This window comes from Myripristis murdjan, chromosome 17 (assembly GCF_902150065.1).
Source record: "Myripristis murdjan chromosome 17, fMyrMur1.1, whole genome shotgun sequence".
In the NCBI taxonomy this organism is placed as follows: Eukaryota; Metazoa; Chordata; class Actinopteri; order Holocentriformes; family Holocentridae; genus Myripristis; species Myripristis murdjan.
In genome coordinates, this window is record NC_043996.1 from 21,622,303 (window position 1) to 21,643,624 (window position 21,322).

General features: G+C 41.1%; 1 protein-coding gene across 1 annotated transcript in view; it reads right to left on the reverse strand.

Annotated features, from left to right (window-relative positions):
• The window catches only part of cacna1eb (calcium channel, voltage-dependent, R type, alpha 1E subunit b), a 47,898-nt gene that overhangs the window by 18,522 nt on the left and 8,054 nt on the right, over nucleotides 1-21,322 (reverse strand). Inside the window, exons 3-19 of the mRNA XM_030074226.1 lie at nucleotides 20,988-21,093; nucleotides 20,346-20,485; nucleotides 12,724-12,827; nucleotides 12,349-12,507; nucleotides 10,589-10,779; nucleotides 10,194-10,297; nucleotides 9,948-10,063; nucleotides 5,317-5,370; nucleotides 4,624-4,707; nucleotides 4,187-4,396; nucleotides 3,312-3,424; nucleotides 2,961-3,073; nucleotides 2,678-2,809; nucleotides 2,300-2,369; nucleotides 1,756-1,873; nucleotides 1,155-1,222; nucleotides 935-990 (exon numbers count right to left, since the gene is read on the reverse strand). Coding sequence (XP_029930086.1) covers nucleotides 935-990; nucleotides 1,155-1,222; nucleotides 1,756-1,873; nucleotides 2,300-2,369; nucleotides 2,678-2,809; nucleotides 2,961-3,073; nucleotides 3,312-3,424; nucleotides 4,187-4,396; nucleotides 4,624-4,707; nucleotides 5,317-5,370; nucleotides 9,948-10,063; nucleotides 10,194-10,297; nucleotides 10,589-10,779; nucleotides 12,349-12,507; nucleotides 12,724-12,827; nucleotides 20,346-20,485; nucleotides 20,988-21,093 — 1,938 coding nt within the window. The remainder of the gene's footprint in view (nucleotides 1-934; nucleotides 991-1,154; nucleotides 1,223-1,755; nucleotides 1,874-2,299; nucleotides 2,370-2,677; nucleotides 2,810-2,960; nucleotides 3,074-3,311; nucleotides 3,425-4,186; nucleotides 4,397-4,623; nucleotides 4,708-5,316; nucleotides 5,371-9,947; nucleotides 10,064-10,193; nucleotides 10,298-10,588; nucleotides 10,780-12,348; nucleotides 12,508-12,723; nucleotides 12,828-20,345; nucleotides 20,486-20,987; nucleotides 21,094-21,322) is intronic.

Consider the following 21,322-nt stretch of genomic DNA (forward strand, 5'->3'; position numbering starts at 1 on the left):
CCAGATTGTCGCTTAGTATTTTCTGCCACAGAGCAACACTGTCTCGCACAGCCCGTCACCGTGACAATGAACTCATAGGCAGAGAATCTTGGCCAAAATCTGACACACTCTAAAGTGTGCCTCCTCCCAGTAGAGAGTGACACATTAAGACTTCCAACTGTTCCCGACAATCTCTCAAAAATACCCCCTCCCTTCAACTCCACCCTCCCCCTTTACTGGATCATTAGACCAGATGAAAAGGTCTATTGATCCGTTTTAAAGAACAGGAAATTCAGTCAGGAATTATTTCTCTGAGGGAGACAAGAAGCTACCAATATAGTTTTTCTATATCCTACCAATTATTGGTGAACACAGTCACATCAATTTTTTTTCCCAAATGCTGCTGACACAATCTGCAGAGGGTCATGCATTTTAATCAGGCACATACAAACCACATTCTTAAACTTTAACATGCCGTTGTAACTTTGCATTCACCATGCAACTGAAGGAACTGAGGAACATATTTATGTAGCATTCACCAGTTACACCTACAACTGGTTCTCAGAGTGTCCACAATCAGCTAAGTACCTGCTAATATTGTGCAAATATTGAACTAATAGGCTGGTCCCCACTGATTTCTTATTGAGCTCCTCTCCACTGACAAAAGTCACATGATGATCAAAGTGAGGACGACTGCCAGTTTTCTCACAGCATCCAAATCTTAAGTATGTCTTAGTTCGACCCATGAGTTGAACACATCGCAAAACGACAAGGCTGTTTGAACAGTCACTACATGCTTTTCAGCCCAATTTAAATTAATTGATGCAATTTGCTAAATGACAGAGCTGATTTGGGCAATTACCGTACACTGGAGTGACACTAAGAATTACTTAAGAGATTTGAATGTTTTAGGTATTCCACCCTAAAATGGTAATTTTGTTAATGGATAACTTACTCGTCTCTGCCTCTGGCGTATCTCTGGTTGAAGAACTCCTCTTCCTCCTCTTCATCCTGACAAGGAGAGAATGATTATACGGTTACTGAATATCCAAAACCCAAAGGAGCACTGTCCATGAAATAATATAGATGCAAATGACTTTGATGGAACAAAGAAGGACACCACTTTGGTTGTTTTATCAGTAAACTACTAAAATAAAGGTAAAACAAGTGCAAACCTTTGTCAGTTCCTGTGCGTTGGCCAGATTATCCACAGCGATGGCCAAGAAGACATTCAGCAGTGTGTCTTTTAACAAAGTGGTTAAGAACAAATACAGCAACAGGAAGCCACCCAAGATTGGTATTCCCTTCTCCCTTTATATGAATGCATTTTGAGAGATTTGCTGTTTTTGGGTGGACCCCAGGAAGATTAGTGATGATTTCTGGAAACGAATGAGGATCAAAATAAAGAATCAGGAATAAAGAATACGGAAAGAATGCACACACAATATTTGAGTCGGCGAATCAGTCTCACCTTTTGCAAAGTGCAAAGTGAAGATCAGCATGAAACAACCCACATGCCATCAGTTTTAATGGAGTTTCTTTAAAAGAGCAGCCCAGTCTTGATCATTTCATTTGGACAGCCTGTTTGCTGCTAATTTAGTCCAATAAAACTATTTTGTGCTGTGCTTCCACCCTCACTCCACACACTTGAAGTGTAATGGCATCACTTTATAACAATTACAGGTTTATTGCATGCCGCCTTACAGGTGTATGGGCATACTGGATGCAGCTGTACAGTTTATATCAAAGCTATCTGACAAAGCTTTCTCAGGATACAGTTTCCAAACAGGGTGAGCACGATGAAGTAGATTGATGACCACATGCCATATTGCACGCCGCCCTGGGAGCGAATCCCGTTGTACATCACCTCATTCCAGTCCTCACCAGTCAAAATCTGCAGGAAAATGCACACAGCGTCATCAGTTGTCATTAGCAACATTGCTTACATTTGATTTGACAAGAAAATGACATGACAGTACATCACAAGGCAGAAACATAATGAGCATCTAAAATATCATTGTCATATGTACTGTCAAAAACAGTTGGCTGATAATATTAAAGCAAACAATTACTACACTGATGATTTTTTTTTTCATAATGCTGAAAGGTTTTCTAGTAGATCTGATACAGATTTTGCTCATGCTTCACTTGTCTGATATTCATGTGCGCATGTGTGCATGGATGTGTGGGATGATAGCAGAGGCAGGGGGCGGAGAGAGAGTGAGCAGAGTTGTTTAATCTGCGCCTGGGGTGAGAAATATCCCAGGGTGCAATGTGTCATGGAGAGAAGGCAGAGTGAGGGGGTCTGTGGGAGCCAAACCTGAAACACTGTCATGATGGCAGCTGGAAACGTGTCAAAGTTGGTGGGAGTGTAATCTTCAAAGATGAACCTAGAGGGAAAGCAGAGGGAGAGCAGGGGCAGATATGACCAGGGAAGAGGAGGAGGAGGAAGAAAGAGGAGGAGGTTGTGGAGCTATTTCCATCCGGACATGTCATTTCCTACCCTCTCCATCAAAGAAACCATTGAGGAAATTGTTGTTCAGTTTCACTGTATAACATACATCTCAAAATGATGGCACACATTCAGGCTTACAGTTTGAAATATACTATGCAAATGATCACAAATCAGAGAGCAGAGCAGGTAGGAAGCAAATGGGCCGACCAGAAACCGGGCCGACATCATGAGAGCTTTACTCACCTGCCTCCAAACAGCTGCATACCCAGCAGGGCAAACACCACAATGAAAAGAAAGAGAAGAAAAAGCAGGCTGATGATGGACTTCATGGAGCTCATCAGGGACACAACCAGGTTCCTGAGAGATGCCCAGTATCTGGCAGAGAGAAATTACATACTATTTTTCTATTGCATTTAATCAGCGTGTATTTTTCAAGAGAGCCCTGCCTGGAAAAAATACTATATTGGAAGATGAAGCCCAGGCCTAATTCAGTTGAAAGCTGAGAATAGTCTGGTGTCCCACTTACTTGGTGATCTTGAAGATCCTCAGAAGTCTGAGCGCCCTCAGTACGCTGATGCCAAAGGACATGCCAGGCCGAAAGAAGCCCCACACCACCTCAAAGATGCTGCCAATTATGACCTGTGCAGGATATCAGGGCCATACAAACAGCAACACCTCAGAAATGTATGCATATACAGTACAGCAGTGTTAATTGGACCAAGAATCAAACTCAGGAATCAATCAGTCATTAAGAATCGTCCCCATTTTGCATCGGTAACTCCATTCTGAATTTTGTGATGTAAGATAGAATTTGTTTTTATCACACTTCACATATCTGGTCTGATACAGAGTCAAACTAAGAGATCAATGAACTCACCCCACAGTCAAAGCAGTTGAAAGATGAATGGAAGTAGAGTCGGAAACCCAGACCATACATTTTCAGGAACATCTCAGCCAAAAACAGCCCCAGGAAAACAAACTCTGCATAGTCTGGAGAGGAGAGAACAACAAAGGCAGTCTAATCAATGTAAAAGGGAGGCTATATGCCAATACAATACATTTGTCAGACACTGTTATAAAATCTACAGACAGCACAACAAAATTTCCCCCCAGGACAAATACGTTTCCTTAATCAGAGTGAAATAAAGAACTTTACATGGTAACAGATTACTTCAAATGATGAAATATACAATGATCAAGGACAGAGGTAATTATATTTACTCATATTACTGTAATTAATTGGCTTTGATGCATTTTTGTTAATAATTTTACATAGGTTTTCTCAGTACATTTTATATCATATCGGAGTACACATTTTTATAGGCTTTTCATAAATAAAAGAGACTGGACAACCATAAATTGGCCAATTGCAGACTGTTGCAATTGCTGACCATAAGTCAGGAAAGAAAGGAAGTGTAATCTAGCTTGACTTTGGCCATTTAATTAATTTTCATTTAAACAAATTTACTTTGAACTCAACCTTTTTGAACTGTATCAAAAAGACTGTATCTAACAATCCTCTAACTTTTATTCAGAGTAAACATTATGAGCTACCTTTACCTTTACTGAGCCAATTTTTACATCGTTACATTTTCTTAAATAAAATATCAGCAAAATATCAGTGCTACTGTTTGATTGGGACGCTGAAGTTCTCTTCACCACTGACAATAATGTCTCACTCTCATTTGACAGCTGATATAAACACTGATCACCTATTGCTTTTCTAAGGAGAAGCTCAAAACTAAAACCCACAGAGGAAGATGGACATCCAGTCGGGCTGGTTGTGGTGGACAACAGCTACACAGATGGTGTTGAGAGCCACCAGACTGAGCACGGTCCAGTAGAAGGTGTCCGTCTTCACCATGCGGCGGATGGAGATACGTAACATGCGCTCTTTACGCCGTAGGTAGGCAGCGGGGCCGCGTCGGCCACTGCGGAAGTTCACCCTCGACCGAGACATGCCTGAGGGAGAGGGAAGAGTTAGAGGAGAGAGACCGGGGGAGGCTGAGATGTAACAGAGGTAGAGGTGGAGGAACTGGAGATGTAAAAAGGAGACAGGAACAAGGAGATGAAATAAATATAAAATGTTAAATAAAGACCCAGTGGGCAAGTAACAGAAAGAGTGGAGGAAGAGGCTTGCTATGAAGGCAGTGAGTAACAGAACAGACTGAAACGGAGATGTTCCTTACTTGCAGTCGACATGTCAGCGTACTTGTCTTCTCCTGGGCCGCCTCTGCGCGCACCGGTTTTCTTACTGGTGGCTCTCTTTAGCACTAAAAATGTGACACATCAGCTTGCGCTTATTGTACTACTGTTAAAAACATTATCAGTGAATTGTAAAAGGCTATCAATACACAAAAGTTGCTCCCTTGCACTGAATTATGCACAGAAATGTGTCCCATCTGGCAAGTTTTAAAAAAAGTCTTGTTAACAGATATTAGGCCTTATGCCCGTAAAAGTGCATGTTATGCCTTTATCACTAGCAAAACAAATGCCCACACTTATCAAAGCAAATTAACTCTATGTAGTCATGTGGTATGTGCAGTGAAAGCTACAGTGGAGGTTTTTTATTCCATTCTGACGCAAAGTACAACGATAACGTATGCAAACTCCTTCCTATTTACACCTAAAGTCACATAACTAGAAAGAGCAAAACCTACAATTTAATTTGTTGAATTTATTTGTTAAGAAGTCAAATTCCAGTGTCTACGGTTGCATTTCTTGATAGCTTAGTCTTAGATTAGATTTTGTGTGCGTGTGTGTGTGTGTGTGTGTGTGTGTGTGTGTGTGCTTTATTTGCAAATGGAAGGGTGTGCAATATTTGTCTGTAAATAAACCAAAATAACTGCAAATAATTATGAATGCTACATGTTTGCACTTACCATCTAAAGGTGATCTCCCTGAATTCTTATTCTCCTCTGCCAGCATAACCTCCTCTGCAATGCAAACACAATTAAATCTGAGGTTACACACAATCATTGTTTGTTTCTTTTTAACTTTCAGCATAATATAAGGACGAGACATGGAAATGTGCATAACAGGGCTGTGTTCTTAAGGACTTCACGGATTTCGTGGCTATACTGATGTAGCTGGTGTTTTGAGGGGCTTGAACGAACCTCCTCTAGAGACAGAGCCCTTATAAAGTTACATGACTCACTCATTCTCTCATTCTCTCTCTCTCTCTCTCTCTCTCTCTCTCTCTCTCTCTCTCTCTCTCTCTCTCACAGCCTAACTCTCACTCTCTCCCTGTCTCTCTCTTCCCACACTCACCCACATGCATGCACACATACACAGGCACAGCATCTCTCTCTCACACACACTGCATTCAAATGTAAACACACACACACACACACACACATACATATATACACGCACAGAAATTTATGTCAGTGAGTCAGTCTCACCTATTTCTCACCCTCTACTTGTGTGGGAGACGAGCAGTGTAGATTGCCATTACAGCACTGTGTGTGCAATTCAACAAAGCTACTCTAGAACCAAAAACTCAAAGCGTCTGCAGCAGAGCAATCTCTTTTCAGAAGCAGCTGGGATAAAGACAGGCTATTAAGTTAATGCATTACTTTGATCATATTTAGAATTTTTTTTTTCTCTCATAAAACACTGTAATGGCGTAATGACTGTTTTGCGTGGTCTTGAAAAAGCTATAATTCAATGCGAAGTGGCATTTTCACTGGATGCACAGAGGTTTATTTCTCACCTGCACCCATTTGGTATTTTGGTGACTCATAGTGAACTCGATTGCACTAAAGAGGGAGGAGAGATGCGGTAGGGGGTGTGACGGTAATGATCGAGCAACACGGTGCAATTTAGATTTTGCACTTGCAAATCTCCAAATCTCCACCTGCTCAATCTACATATAAAAGGCTGGAGCACCCGCACTCCCCATCCACAAAGTCTTCAGCAACTCATGGAGCAGCAAGTTGACTTGTAAGAAGGCACCACTTGCAAACACAGAACCCAAATTACTTATGTAAGTCTCTATTTCAGAGGTTTCACCCTCTAATGGTGCTCTACTGGCTGAGGAGCACAGCCTGATGAAATCATCTGCTGCTATGACACTGACACATCGACAATATGCCGTATCACATATACGGTGCAGGCTTATATGTGAGACAGTATGTGATACAGCATGGCCGTGGTGGGGTCCCTGCCTGCTAACACATAGCCTTGCAATATGTCATTGTAGAGCCAACGGGCAAACTGCTACTTAGACCCAATAGATTGCCAGCCACATTGTCTCCACAGCACGCAAACAACTGCTGTGTGTGCCTCCACATGCATTTCACATAACATGCCAACGCACGCATGGAGCACAAGCAGCGCAAACTCTCCTCCTTCGCCCCTTCATGGGGAGGAGGACAGAACGCATCCGGCTGAATCATCACACAAATCTCTCACTCTCTTAGCAACAGTCAAAGCCAGCAGCACCATCTTAATTGACAGCAACTTAAGAGAGGCTTGCCTAACAGCTAAAAAAGTGTCCAGTGGAAGAACTAGCCCAGCTGGGAGAAAACATGAACTGATGCTCCATCTGGTTCTGGTTATCGTTTGTAACCGGCAAAGCAGGTTTAACAAAGCGAGCCAATTAATCATAACCTGCGATTACAAGTATTTAAAATGTACACTACTTAATTTAATTTAATTTAATTTTCGAAATTGGTCAGGATCATGCTTGTAGCCCAGTTCCCTCAAATGTAGTTATATCTCCTTCACATTTCTTCTCATTTTCTCAAGCTCCAGTTGAATCTCATCCTTTCACCAAATGTCAGTGGGGGTTGCTCCATGGTGGCATGTTTTTTTTTTTTTTTTCATTTGGGTTCTTCAACCATTCGCCGGTTAACAACAAAATGTTTCTACTTCAAATATGAATTTAAACATTGTGTCTACCTGCTCTCACGTCACGTCAAGTGAGTAACCAATCAGTGATACACTCTACAATAGCCCTGCCCACTGGATCCCGTTGATTTCCGTGAGTCCCATATGTGAGCAGGGACCATAAAATCACCTAGAGCTAGAAATGGACCAATGAAACACCCAAAGTTCCTTATTTTTTAGTGTTGACAAAATGCCAAAAAGCTTTGTACGGTTACAAAAATGGGCTCAAAGGCACCTCACACTGGAGTGACCCCCTGTAGATAAAAGTTTCAAACTCCTAATGATAGGGAAATTGCAATTCAGTGGACCATCTCTCTACTCACACCAGGTCCTCTGAAAAAAAAAAAAAAAAAAAAAACAGCCGTTCAGCTTTGTAACATGAAATGCTGAATGGCACCCATATGCCCTGGATAATCTGCACAATGTTTGCAGACAATCCTGCAAACATTGCTCTGCTCGCCTGCGGCTGTGCTCTCTAATATCAGGGGACTGTCCAGGGTGGTGCTGCCAACAGCTGAGTCAGCACTGCATACCATAGAGTTATCATGTGGTCCAGGAGACCAGAATCACTGTCAAGCTCTCCTGTCTCAGCAGGGGAGAAAAAAGACAAAGAAAAACTCCAGAACCAGCTCCCCTGGCCATTCAAAGTGTCCAAATGAGTCCAGCATCAGTAAATTGTCTCAGGGTATCAGACAGACCGTGGACAGCAAGTGTTTTGCCTTGTGGTAAACAGATCCACTTCCACTCTCCTGAACAGGGTCTAGATCAGACTCACAATGTCAGGTTGTGATCTTCATGTGTCTGGCATGTTTATAAATCACCTTGAGCAGAGATCCTGTGTAGCCTACAGCCACAGGTTCCATGCAGCCTTCGACAAAGGCACAGGTCAAATCCTGTCCAACCTGCTGATGTAAGACACCGTATTCCAGTTGTCAGTCTTCACCAACACATCTTTGCCCCTTAACAGGGGCTGGCACTAGTGGGTTTATGAAGAGATGCTCCCATGTAGTTTTTTTTTTTTTTGTCTCCACTACTCATCTAAGTTTTTAAAATTGTTATCCACCAATAAGCTATTGGTGCTACTTTGCTTTATTTATTAAAATGTATACTTCACCCAAAAATTATATGTAATATTCACTCATTCCAAGTTAAATTGAATGTCTCATGACAACAGTTTCATCTGCATGCCTCACAGAGAACATTAGTTCCAGAAACCGTAGCCACTTCTCTTAGCATGGAGTTGATTTTGACTAACAACAGCAAAAAGCATATTAACACATCTGTTTTCATATTTTCTTTGTGCAGTGTAAGTGTGAGTCTTGACACTCCACACCACTGTACTTTCGCTAAAACATTCCTAACTAAACCATTTTTGGAAAATGGTCTCTCATCCACTGACACCTGCGACTGGCCTGCATGTTCATCAGACTGAAGACTTGCCTCCACCTTTATCATTGGCTAGGAGTCCGGGCATCCTACAATTTTTGGAGTGCCAAAAAATGACCAAAAATCAATCACCACACCCTGTGCACCACTCCCATGCATGACTGACTGAGCTTTGTGCAATGTGTCATTGAGTCACAAAAATAGAGTGGGGCCAAATTAAACAATCAATCAATCAATCAATCAATCAATCAATCAATACATAAATAAATACATAAATACATAAAGTGATGTACACACTAATCTGCAAACTAATTTTTGCATTGTTTTTTTTTTTTTTTTTTTGACTGATGAATTTTACATATCTGGTTGTATCTGTTGTGAACAAACTCTAAAACGGCAATAGAATGAAAATCTTGTTCTGCTCACAGAAAAAAGAGCAGTGTTGGTGAGTAATGTGTAGCTGCAATCACATTACACATTTGTCTGCAGCTCAATACTGTAATGTGTTGCTGTTCCTAAATTCAGTGATCACAGTTCCAGTTACTAATCATACAATTACGCTGTTACTTGCATTACATAAGTTCTTCACTTCTCTGCATAATGGGCAGACAGAAAAAAAATCATCAAATGTGCCCTTCATGCACGCCTGTGTGCAACACTTGCCTGACCTGTCATGACTTGGGCTAGAGTTCATGTGGGAGAACAGTCTAAGTATGAATTGTTGAGGAATAATTAGAAACGTCTTTTGTGAGGTCATAGTGACCTTGAACTTTGACCGCTGACAGCTAAACTCAAATCAGCTCATCTGTGAGTCCAGGAAGACATGTGCCAAATTTGAAGAAACTCCTTCAAGCAGTTCCTGAGATATCGTGGTCACAAGAATGGGACAGGCAGATGGATGGACAACTGTAAAACATAATGCCTCCGGCCACGGCTGTCACCAGCGCGGAGGCATAATAAAAACTACATTTTCATTGAAGAACACTTGTTGTGGAAATGTTACCACTAATGAAAATATAACAGTCATCTGCCACCACGTGCCTTCACCCTCCGTTGTGAGTAAACTGCAGCACTCTCAATAATCTGATTTCTTGTGTGCATGCAAACATACCGACTGTAAGACTCTGGATAAGAGTGTCGTCCAAATGATTCAAATGTAAATGTTGCTGTGTCTGCAGGCACCCAGATGACCCATGTGTGTTTGTAGATGTAAAGCTGTTAAGTTGGCCAGTACCTGCCCTGTCTATCCAGGCTCGGTAGCCGTTCAGTTCTCTTTCCACCTGCTGTTGGCGGCGCAGCTTCATGAAGGCTCGTCTGTTCTCCACCCTCTCCCTCTCCTTGGCAAATTCACTGCAGAGAGAGACGAGTGGAAGGGTGAAATGACAAGATCTTTATGAATCCATAATTCAGACAGGCATTTGCAGGAGCTGGTAGTAACTTGATACACATATACACACACACACACACAAATCATACTCACCCAGAGAGGACACCAAGTACCAGGTTAAGTACAAAGAACGACCCAATAATGATAAGTGGAATGAAGTAAATCCAGTTCCATGTGGGACCCAAGGCATCATTGGTCTGAAATAAAAATAAATATGAGCACATATTTTAAATAGACACTTCCTTCTGTTGTAGCACCAGTAGTATTACATCTGTTTTGACAATTACTGGAGTATAAATCCAGTAACAAAACACACTTTAGATTAGTATGTTTGCTGGCTGTAATTAAATAGCAGCGCAAAATTGTTTCATCAGTGATAATCATTTTCTTACACAGACAACACAAACCAGTGTTTTTTTTCCTCTTGTGTTTCATTAGTACATAATCCTCCAAAGCTTTTATATATCTGCAATCATCAGGGAACTCACATTGTATAGAACGGCCGTCCATCCCTCCATGGTAATGCACTGGAAGACGGTGAGCACGGCAAACAGGATGTTGTCGAACTGGGTGATTCCATCATTAGGCCCGATCCAGGTGTCATTGCAGTCGTACTTTTCTGGACACTTCCTCACGCCGCACGCAAACGCCACCTCCGATGAGTCGACCGTCTCGTTGTCTATCCAAAAACAAAGCACGAATGTTATGGTTTCTACTGATAGATAAAATATTCATTGATATGTTACCCTGGAGAGCACGGTGGTGTAGTGCACAAACCAGGGGTGCTATACTTTTGCTGTCCTTGCACACTGACCTCCATGAGGACTTCCCTACTGGGATTAATTAAATACCATAATCAGGCTGATTTAGTTGGTGAGTCAGAACACAACTGAAAAAACACATTTTTATTCCAACTGTATGTAAGTTGGAATTTTTCAGGTTTATATCCCAATGCTGTTAAAACTGTTTGCTTTAAATCACACTGGGCAACGATGCAGAATAATATAATGTAGCTTATGTGATTACAGAGTAGCAGTTGGCTAATTAGGAGGTAGCTAAATCAGCCAGCAGGGTATAACGACTCTAATAATACCTTTGGGCTTGCTGCTACCACGGTATATAAGACACTCAGTTACTGAAACAAAGACAGTCACACCCTATGAGGGTAAACCAGCTTGTATACCTGTTGTATCATGAAAATCCAAACAAACACTAAAGTATAATGATGTTCTTCCTTTTTTTTAAGATAAAAAGGGGGCAAGGTCCCACCATGATGGCTGGTATCATGGCAGAAGAGTGTGTGCACATGAGAAACTCAGGTAAAGATGAACATGCCCACACACGGTGGAGTGGTTAAAAAGAATGGATAAATCTACCACTGGATACTCATACAGTGTTAGATATCATGAATTAATGATGCTCAATGTGCTCCATGAGTTATTTTGGAATGAAGTGTTGTAATTTACTTTTTTGGTAAACCCTCTTTCCCTCAACCTGCCTACTTGTTCTTCAGTTCGCGATTTCCTACATTTCCCAGAATGGCTTTCGACAACCCACAGAGAGTGTGCCTGAACTTGCTGCATGCAGTGGTGGGTTATGTGTGTAGGTGGAGAGGGCAGCAATGATAGCAGAGTTTTAGCAGTTAGGAAAAAGTAAGAATCAAGCACCTTCATCAAAATGCAACATATCATGTGCCTGCATTACATTTTACATTTACATTTTGTACTGAGCCCGCTGTCAGAGCAAAATTTGGTATCTCTGCCTGTTCTATGATAGATTTCTCCCCGTAGGACTGCTGAGTGTTGGTGTAAAATGGAGAGTCTAGAGAGAAGCCCCTGCTCTTTGATTCTGATCGACTGATACCAAAACTAATAATGCTTAGACATCTGATTTTTCTCTGCTATCATATTCTATTGTAGCTGCACTGGCAATATCTTAACGTGATGTCATGCCATCTGCCTTTGGCCAGTTATCTGGCCAACAAGAAAAACGTATCACCATACAACAATAGTTGTTGTTGTCAGTGTTCAAGGCTTTAAGGGTGTATTTTTCCTTTTAAGTCATCAAGATTTGATAAAACATGTGTGGCCCGCACTGGCCTTGGGATTCAATCCAAGACCAGTGGGTGGGTATGAGCGGACTTCTAAAGTAAAATAAATTCAAGTTACTGTCAACAACACACTTGGGAACTACTAATGAAAGGTTTTACATTTCTGAAGTGACTGTTAGCAGCATCCATGGACCGTACCGAGGATGCTCTCAGATGGCAGGCAGGTGTGGTGAAGCTTCCCGCTGTAGAACTCCAGGCCGATGATGGCAAACATGAGGATGGCGAAGAACAAGAGAAGGCCGATCTGGAGCAGTGGGATCATGGCCTTCATGATGGATTTCAGCACTATCTGCAAGCCTGGGGGTAGTGACATCCAAAAGGAACAGCCCTTTAAATTGAGTCCCAGAGTTTGTTGAAATGTACAGTATGTGCATACACTTTCAAAAATGCCCTCATTTATAAACAAGAAAACACCTATAAATACACATCATGAATTAATCTATTATTATTTTCTGTATTATACCCATTTGGTAGACTACACAGTGTGGCATTAGAGGTTAGTAATTGACTCACTAGGGATCCCAGAGACCAGTTTAAGGGGCCTCAAGACTCGCACTGCCCTCAGGGTCCGCAGGTCTACTGGGATGTTCATGTGAGCACCTGCAGTGGCCAGGATCCTGGTAAACAACACACACACAAACAAACACACATTTGATTCATACATTTTTTTTTTCCGGTAGGAGTAATTTATTCTTATTTTTCTTTAACTGAGGCAGTTAAATTAAGAGCCATCATTACTTACAATGTCCTGAAAGGAGACAAGGGATTTTGACAAGAATAGAAAGTACAAGACACAACAGGGACATGGCAAAAAGACCCATAAGGTTAAAGGGAATAAATGGGTATGAGTAACACACGAGCACACAGGGAAGTCTTTTTTTTTTTTTTTTAAATAATAATAAAAATCCTTTTTCTCTTTTTTTTCTTGTTTGCACAGGTGGTTGGTGAGTGAGTGAGTGAGTGAAATAATCAATTTAGTATAACAGAGTCATACTTCTATGAAGACAAAGAATGCAAAGCCACATACATCTGGTAGGCATCTCTACTGACATCTGCCCACACACACGTTGATGTCCCTCCACCTACACACAAACACTGAAAAACAGCATTCAGCCAACAGTAGGAACAGACGGGCGATTGCTTAAAGATGTGTACCTCAAATCACATTTGAATGATATTCTTTCTAGCAATGGCAAAACTACAGTATGGTAAAGCCAAATGTGGTGTTGGGAAATACTGAAATCCTGTTTATTCTGCCTCATTTTCAGTAAATATGACCGTACATAATTGTATACTACAAAATGTTTTCAGCTTTCAACATAACTGTAGTCAAGCTGACCATAAATGGAATGTTTTTATTTAGATATTATATTACCATACAATATAAATTTTCCTTCTCAATACAATATACACTGATTTACTGCCAAGGTCTTGAGGCAGCAACACAGCCCGTAAACATTACCCCTTTGACGTGATGCTTTCACTGACGATGGGTCAATCCACACTGCTAATATTTTCACTGAGTTATGTGAAAAACTGCCCTGAAAATCATAATAATTGCCTGGAATTTTATTCTCACATTCACACACATACATACACACACGTGCACATGCATACACACATAAATTCACTGGATAGGGCTGGGAAGTGTGGGGGAGGGTGTGTGTACATGTGTGTGCATGTGTATGTGTGTGTATGTGTGTGTGTGTGTGCGCGCGCAGGGGGTAGAAAGCACATGGCAGCAACTCAAGTGTGGGCCCACGCAAAATCTCCACTGAAAGCAGTGAAAGAGAAAGACAGAGAGAGTGAGAAAAAAGAGGAGGAGAGTGCCAGAGAGTGAGTGAGTGAGTGAGAGAGTGAGTGAGTGAGAGGGTGAGTGAGTGAGCAAGCGAGCGAGCGAGTGAATGAGTGAGACAAAGAGATGACACAGTCGGGAGAAGTGTGGGAGTCTGTAGAAATAGCCATCAAACACACCGAACAAAGGCAAGCAGCATAGTGGCTTGTTCAAGGCTGCACTTGGAGCAAAATAATTCAGAGGAAGCTACTGCAAATTAAAGTGGATGTACAATACTGTCTGCTTGTGAATCACCACTACACCCAAGCCGTTTTTTTTTTTTTTTTTTTTTTTGTAGTTTAAAAAAATAAGTACATATGTATATATATTTATATGTACACACACACACAAATTACAGTGTCTCTCAGTATAAACCCACTCAACATCGCCAGCAGGACCTCAAATACACAGTAGAGGGACGGTGCAAGACATTGGACAGGCAGTAAACATACAGAAAATACATGTGACTCTCCAAATACAGATTCAAGATTCACTCAGTAACATCCTGCAGTGATTTCACGTTCATACTGAGAGGCTAAGCTCTTCCTAGCTGGCTCTACGTGTAGCACTGTTGTACAGTATTGTACCAAGCTGGCTTTGGAGAGGCTGAATTCATTATGTGCACAGAATGGAGCCTCTCCCACACACCTCCACCTACACCAAGAACACCACCACCACCACCAAAAAAAAAAAAAATGTAATCAGCAGCATCCTGTTGCTAACAATTTCAGTAAAGTTATGCTGCATCAACATATTAATGGATTTTTCATAAAATGTGCATCCGATGGCAACGGTAATGCCGCTCCCTTCTGTTAGGATTACACAAAACTAGTCATTTATGCACTGTTAGTCATAGAATAAATAGTCGGGTGTATGTTTTCCCAGTGAAAACCCACATGGGACCATAAGCCACTGTTTATCCAGTTCAATTATGAGAGCAAGATTAGAACTGAGATCACTGCAGCCTTCCTGCAAAACTCCTGACACAACATTGACAGTGTTGAAGAGCTGACATCCCACTCCTCTTGGTCTAAATTTGGGAGGTTTTGGACCTGGAAGGAAGACTTTATGCAGCAATTCACAATTGTAATTTGCTTATGCATTTAGACATGAATTTACCAGATGTGCACTGGAACCAGCATTTGCTAACAGGCTCGCTGGTAATATCATTTGAGACAATTACAGGTAATTCACAGACAACTGTGGTACACCAACCCACCCACAAAAACAACACGCAAACACACAAGCGCACACACACATACACACACACAAACACATACAAACACAAGTGTTGCAGACAAAAATGGCTTTGATGTGGCCTGTCTCACTCTTGGGTGCCTGTCTTTGTGCCAGATGGCTAATGAATCATTCAGAACTCCCACCCAGTTGTGTTATTCATTCCGTCTAAAGAGCAACATTTTTAGCAAAGTGTCACACTCTGTAAAGGGGACAGCAGACCAGGCCAGGAGGAGGGTGCTGATATCCTTCACCCAAGCAGACAGGACAGTGTGACACAAACACACACGTGTGCATGTACAGGTGAAGTTAGGTGTTGTTAGGTTGCAGTTTCACACAGTGCACCTGGAATAAAAGCAACACATGCACTCGTCATTTGGGAAACACATGTATGCTAACAAAAGACATCAAATCCACCTGTGGCAATCTGGTTGCCGCGGGATATAATTGACCATTTTAGGAATCCCAATGAATTAGATTGTTTTATGGGTACTTTGTTCTAACTGTGGTCTTTTTTTTTTTTTTTGCTACACACTCCTCACTCAGATTAAGGATTTTAATTGAGCTCGGTGTCCCAACAGATTAGCTTCCAGCAATTCATTAATATCAAATGGAATGAATGCCGCCAGCGCTGGCCCAGTGGCCTCGATTTGATTCCCAACTGGCCACCATGACACATGTGTGCGTTTTCTTTTAAGTCTGACTTACTTGTACTGTGCCACCAGAGTGAGAGAGAGAGAGAGAGAGAGAGAGAGAGAGAGAGAGAGAGAGAGAGAGAGAGAGAGGGAAATGGAGAGGTAGAGAGCAGCATATGTGCCACTGAAAAATATGTCAGATAGGTGGCAGGAAACCAGGTCATCAATTACCAGCTCCAGCTGTGGCTACATATGGACAAATAATGGACAAGGCAATCTGTGGGCTGCAGAAAAGTGCCCGACTTTTGGCTTTTTATGCTGTAAATCACATGATTTCAAATAGCAGATTTGTAATACCAGAGTTTAACTCAAACAGCTGAGGCTACCGAAACCACAGAAATGCCATGGTGACATTTTAAGGGACAGTGAGATGATAAACTCAACAAACTACTTTTTTTTTTTTTTTTTTTTTTCCAAGCTGTGGTCCCATTCACTAATGTGCAAACTTTTGCTCCAATCATGAATTAACACCCCTTGTTTGAATCAGTCTAATAATTATTCTTGGGCTCAAATTAAATCGAGGCTGAAAAGTGAGTCAGAACGTATCCTAGTGCCTTGACTGTAGCCCGGGATCGGGGAATTGAGTCTTGAGATGAAAACGTTCTGATTCATGCAGTCCTTGACCTGATATACAAGCCCTCCAAATGAGACATCTTCACAACTCCCTCTCTTTACCCCCAACAACTCCCTCCCTCAACCCTCCTTTCCACGCACGTGCAGAAGAGACACACATTTTCAAATTTCCACCAAAGCGTGTTTGCTCTAAATGTGTGGTTAAAGGAGGGCTGAGATTTGGGATTCCAGTTCACTTGGCATGAACTCCCTGAACCTGCAGGGACTATCTGACCAATAAATAACAACATACATTTACATCCTGTTTGTTGTCGCTGGCCTTGGAGCTGCATCAACTAAGATTTTTGCAGTCCCATCGCAGAAAACAACTGTTATATATTTTCACAGGGTTGACTGCGTTCAACACCAATGACTCAACAATTACTTAACTAAGATGACCGCCTTTTAAAAGTGCACCTTCTGGCCTGCACTCTGATTTGGAGCAACCCTCGCATTTTCAACTGCTAAAAGATCGAGGACGGTGTTAGGACTTGTAACACATTTTGTTCTCCAGCCAAAAATCCAAATGACTAAGCAGTGCTATTGTGCATCGTCATATAAATTGTTGGATTACTTCTGCTTTAATTGGCTAACTTGCTCACCGTGTTGTGAAAATGCCGCTTTGTTATTTTGAGGTTGTGCGAGAGACCTGTTGATGCTGTGACAGTGACTTGGACGCTGATAGAGGTCAATGAGAGTCTTATCTTTAAAGGATCACAGCAGTGTTTCTTTAGAGTCTATTTTTTACACTGCCCAGTTTTTCCAAAGCATACCATACGTTTTTCAGATTTTTAATATATACATAATTTCAATGTTTTTTTTTTTGTTTGTTTGTTTGTTTTTTAAATTCAAATGTTTGGGTGATAAACACACCTAACAATTCTTTGCTGCTCTGGTCAACATATTGGAGTTTAGAGGTCACAAACATTTGAATTTAGTTCACAGACAAAATCTTTCAGGCACTAGATATGCATTTTTTGTGGTGCTGACAATAAATCAGGAATCAAGGAATTTCCTGCTTGGCGACAAAACTATCACAACTTTTTCAAAACAAGAAGCTGCCAAATCCTCATTATCACTTTCACCATGCTCCTGTTTGTTTATCAGCTGTCTTTTGGATTTGATTTTCTGACCAAATAACGCATATGAAAGCAACGGTGTCTGGCAGCTGACTTTGAACTCCCACATGTTGGAGCTTCCCACCAGCATGTCAACATAATAGAAGACATTAGACTTTTCTATTTAATGAACCAAATTAACATACAACGGTAAGTAACTCTGACAAAAATAAGTCCTGGTGGGACATTCACTATCTCAACCAATTTTGAAGTATCTGCACGCTAATTTTTGTACCATGTGGAAATGAAATGCTTCCTGGAAGGTAGATAAAACAAATTCAAACATCTGAATCATTACGGCATGCATTGCAAAAGGGACACAAATGGTTTAAAGCATACATGAGATGTAGCACATCAACTAAAACATACAAAAACACTGGGATGGTCCTCAGCTGCCCCTTAAACTTATGCCGTCTTTTCATTTTCATATAAGTAGAGTAATGCCTCGAAGTTTTAGCAATGACAGTGTCCAGACTCTTTTTGGACATTTTTCAACTAACAATAGGTAACAGCACATCGTCATAATATGGCTCAAAACTTTTTCGCCAGAAGTCCTTCACACTTCCCGCCTACTACAAGACCGTGTTATTTTGATTTTTAGTCTGTTCTTTCTCTTCTCCAGGCACTTATGACTTTGTGGGTACAAGGTTTTATATTAGCACTTCACTTTTCCAAACATAGCCTGTTAGTATAATTATGTTTCCCAGTGAAAACAATGACTTAAACCAGCTACAAGCTGGTAGCTAATGGACTGGCCTTGTCCATTTCATAGCTTGTGGCTTAATATAGCAATTTTTTTGGTTTCATGAAGGAATGCTAGCACTGCTAACAAGCCTGCAAGCGACTGAAAGATAAATGAAAATAAAAAGCTAAACCATCAATAGAATGCCATTAACCCATGCAGCACTGGTAAGGTAACAATTATTATTCAATTTTGTTGATTACAACTGGTGCCGTCATTAATACTAGTTAACACTGTGACCTAGTGAGTTCACAGGAAACCTCTCAGAAACACAGCTGCTCAGCTCAGGCTTGCATTAAATGGTATGTCAACGTGATGCTGATGTCCCTTTTATGTAAGAGGATTCAGCAAGAGGGTGAGCCAGAGAGAGAGACAGAGAGAGAAATATGGAGAGAGAGAGAAAAAGAAAGATGTGGGTGTCAGGTTGAAATGAGATGTCAACACGCCAACAGCAATCTTCCCTGAATGTTGAATACTGTACACTTACCCATACACTGCATACCCATGGTAACAATGTTTAACTCCTGCGCAATGAATCCACTAACAACTAGATAATCATATGCACATATTAACCCAGTGTTATGAGGAGCAAGTCTCTCATTATGTCTTCTTGGGTTTGTCTCTCCTTCTTCATCCCCACATTTTGTCCCTTGGTTCTCTCCCTCTCTCTTTTTCTCCCTCTCTCTTTTCTCCCATTTTTTCTCTTTCTCTCTTCCTCCCCATCTTACATTCATTCTCCCTGCTTTTGCATAAAGTCTTCAGCGCTGTATTCACATTTAATTCACAGAGGTCCTGGGGGCGAACCGAAGCAGGTTTTAGACACAACTGCCAATCCACTTATCCACCCACCTAACGCTGGCTGCAGAGTCTGACTGTGCCATGGAAACACACATTTTCTCCAGTGGCTGTATGGTGCACAATTGTATATGTTTACAGATACAAAATCACAGCAGCAGCAAATACTTACCTTTGGCAGGGTCATCATAAATCATTTCTGGCCAGTGGGCCACAATGTCAGACTTGAGGCAATTGCAAGCCTATAAACTGGAGTAAGTGCATGACAAAAATACACATTCATCACTCACTCATCTGAATGCACCAGCGTAACTTGACAATCAGTGTCTGAGAGTAACTTTTTGGCTCATCTGCCAATGCAAAAAAGGAATTTGCTTTGTCCATAGTACTTTATGATTTATAATTACTTTTTTTTTCATAGAAATATACTGCCCTATGTGTTTTCACAGCCATTTCATGTATAGAATCGTGCTATAATGTAAAACCTTTTCACCCACTCGTGCAATCAGTCCAGACTATAAATTATCCTGAAGTGCAACAGAATTCAAAATTACTAGGGTATTTTGAGATTTACACACCAGCATACATACTGTACACAAAGACATCCAGACACACACACACGCTGTGTTTATGTTACATTTCAATTTGAATGTTAAAATAATGGAAATTAACTCTGCAGGCGGCAGAGAAACTTGGAAAAAAGTTTTTCCCAAAGTTAAGATGCACCGCTTTGCAAAGATCAGCACAATAATCAGCCATCAAGAGCATTTTGGTACAAGAAAGAAAACAAAAACAAAACAAAAAAAAACACTGATTTACTTTGATTTATCTGGCTCATGGTCAGAGAGAGGGAACATTGGCCAGAAGGGACAAAGTTTGACAACTGGCAAAGACCAAAGACTGCAAATAACCAAGGCACTTAAATGTTACTTTCTCAAAAGTTACTGAACAGTTTGGCAGGTGACGCAAATGATTTCTTTTACCAGCATTTGGTGCTTGGTGGGTGGTAATTTGAGAACCTGTTGACAATTTTTAAAACAAAGGCTTCTCACGTTGACAGAAAGTTACTGGGCGGGGAAGGGAGTCCCGCTGAGTTCACTCACCCACTGAGCACGACTATGAAATCCATGACGTTCCAGCCATTCCTCAGGTAGGAGCCTTTATGGAAAACGAATCCAAGGGCTACCAACTTGATCCCTGCCTCAAAGCAGAAGATCCCGATAAAGTATGGCTCTGTCTTCTCCTGCAGAAAGTTACGCACATGGACAGGTTAATAGTGTCTCTGTAGCACGGTTGACTTGAATTGATAAACACACCAATATGAATCATAAACAAATCCATAATGTCAAAACTATAACCTATTTACTTGCAAATATGGGGTTTTACGAGTGTCAACAGTGAGAAAATACTATAAATGATGATGTGCTGTGGTGCTACAGAGATGCTCAGGCCCACAAATTGTATTCTTCAGATGTAGGAAAACATGTTGGTTTGGTACAGACCTCAGCAAAAATCACATCATCATCATTTTAGCAGTTTTTTTCCAGTGCAAACAAAAATGGGTGTAAAAATCATCATTCCCAGTAAAATCATCACTCATGAAGCAAATGCAATAACTGTCAAAATAACTGCAGAACAATTTTGTTTGGTGTTTGTTTTTTGTTTGTTTTTCACCATATCATTCAGTCCTAATTGATCCCCAATCTATATGTTGAGGACGTAAATGAAACAGATTTTGTCCTCACCAGTCTCTTGGCCATGGGAGTCTTATCCTCTCCAGGGAGATGCTGCTCCAAGGCCAGGACAACGCAGTTGGCAGTGATGGTGGCCAGGATCATGTACTCAAATGGTGTAAAGGCCATACAGTTAAGAAAATCATTTTTGTCAGGCGCTGACAAAATGAACGAAAACAAAATGACAAACATGGTAACTGGCAAACACATACCAAACATGCTGATCTACAGGAGGATCCTAGTACTGATGATGATGACGACAGCATGGATACAGATTACAAATTTGGAGTTCAGTTATTTTTATATACATATATCAGCCTAGCAGGCATATAACAATAAATAATTGC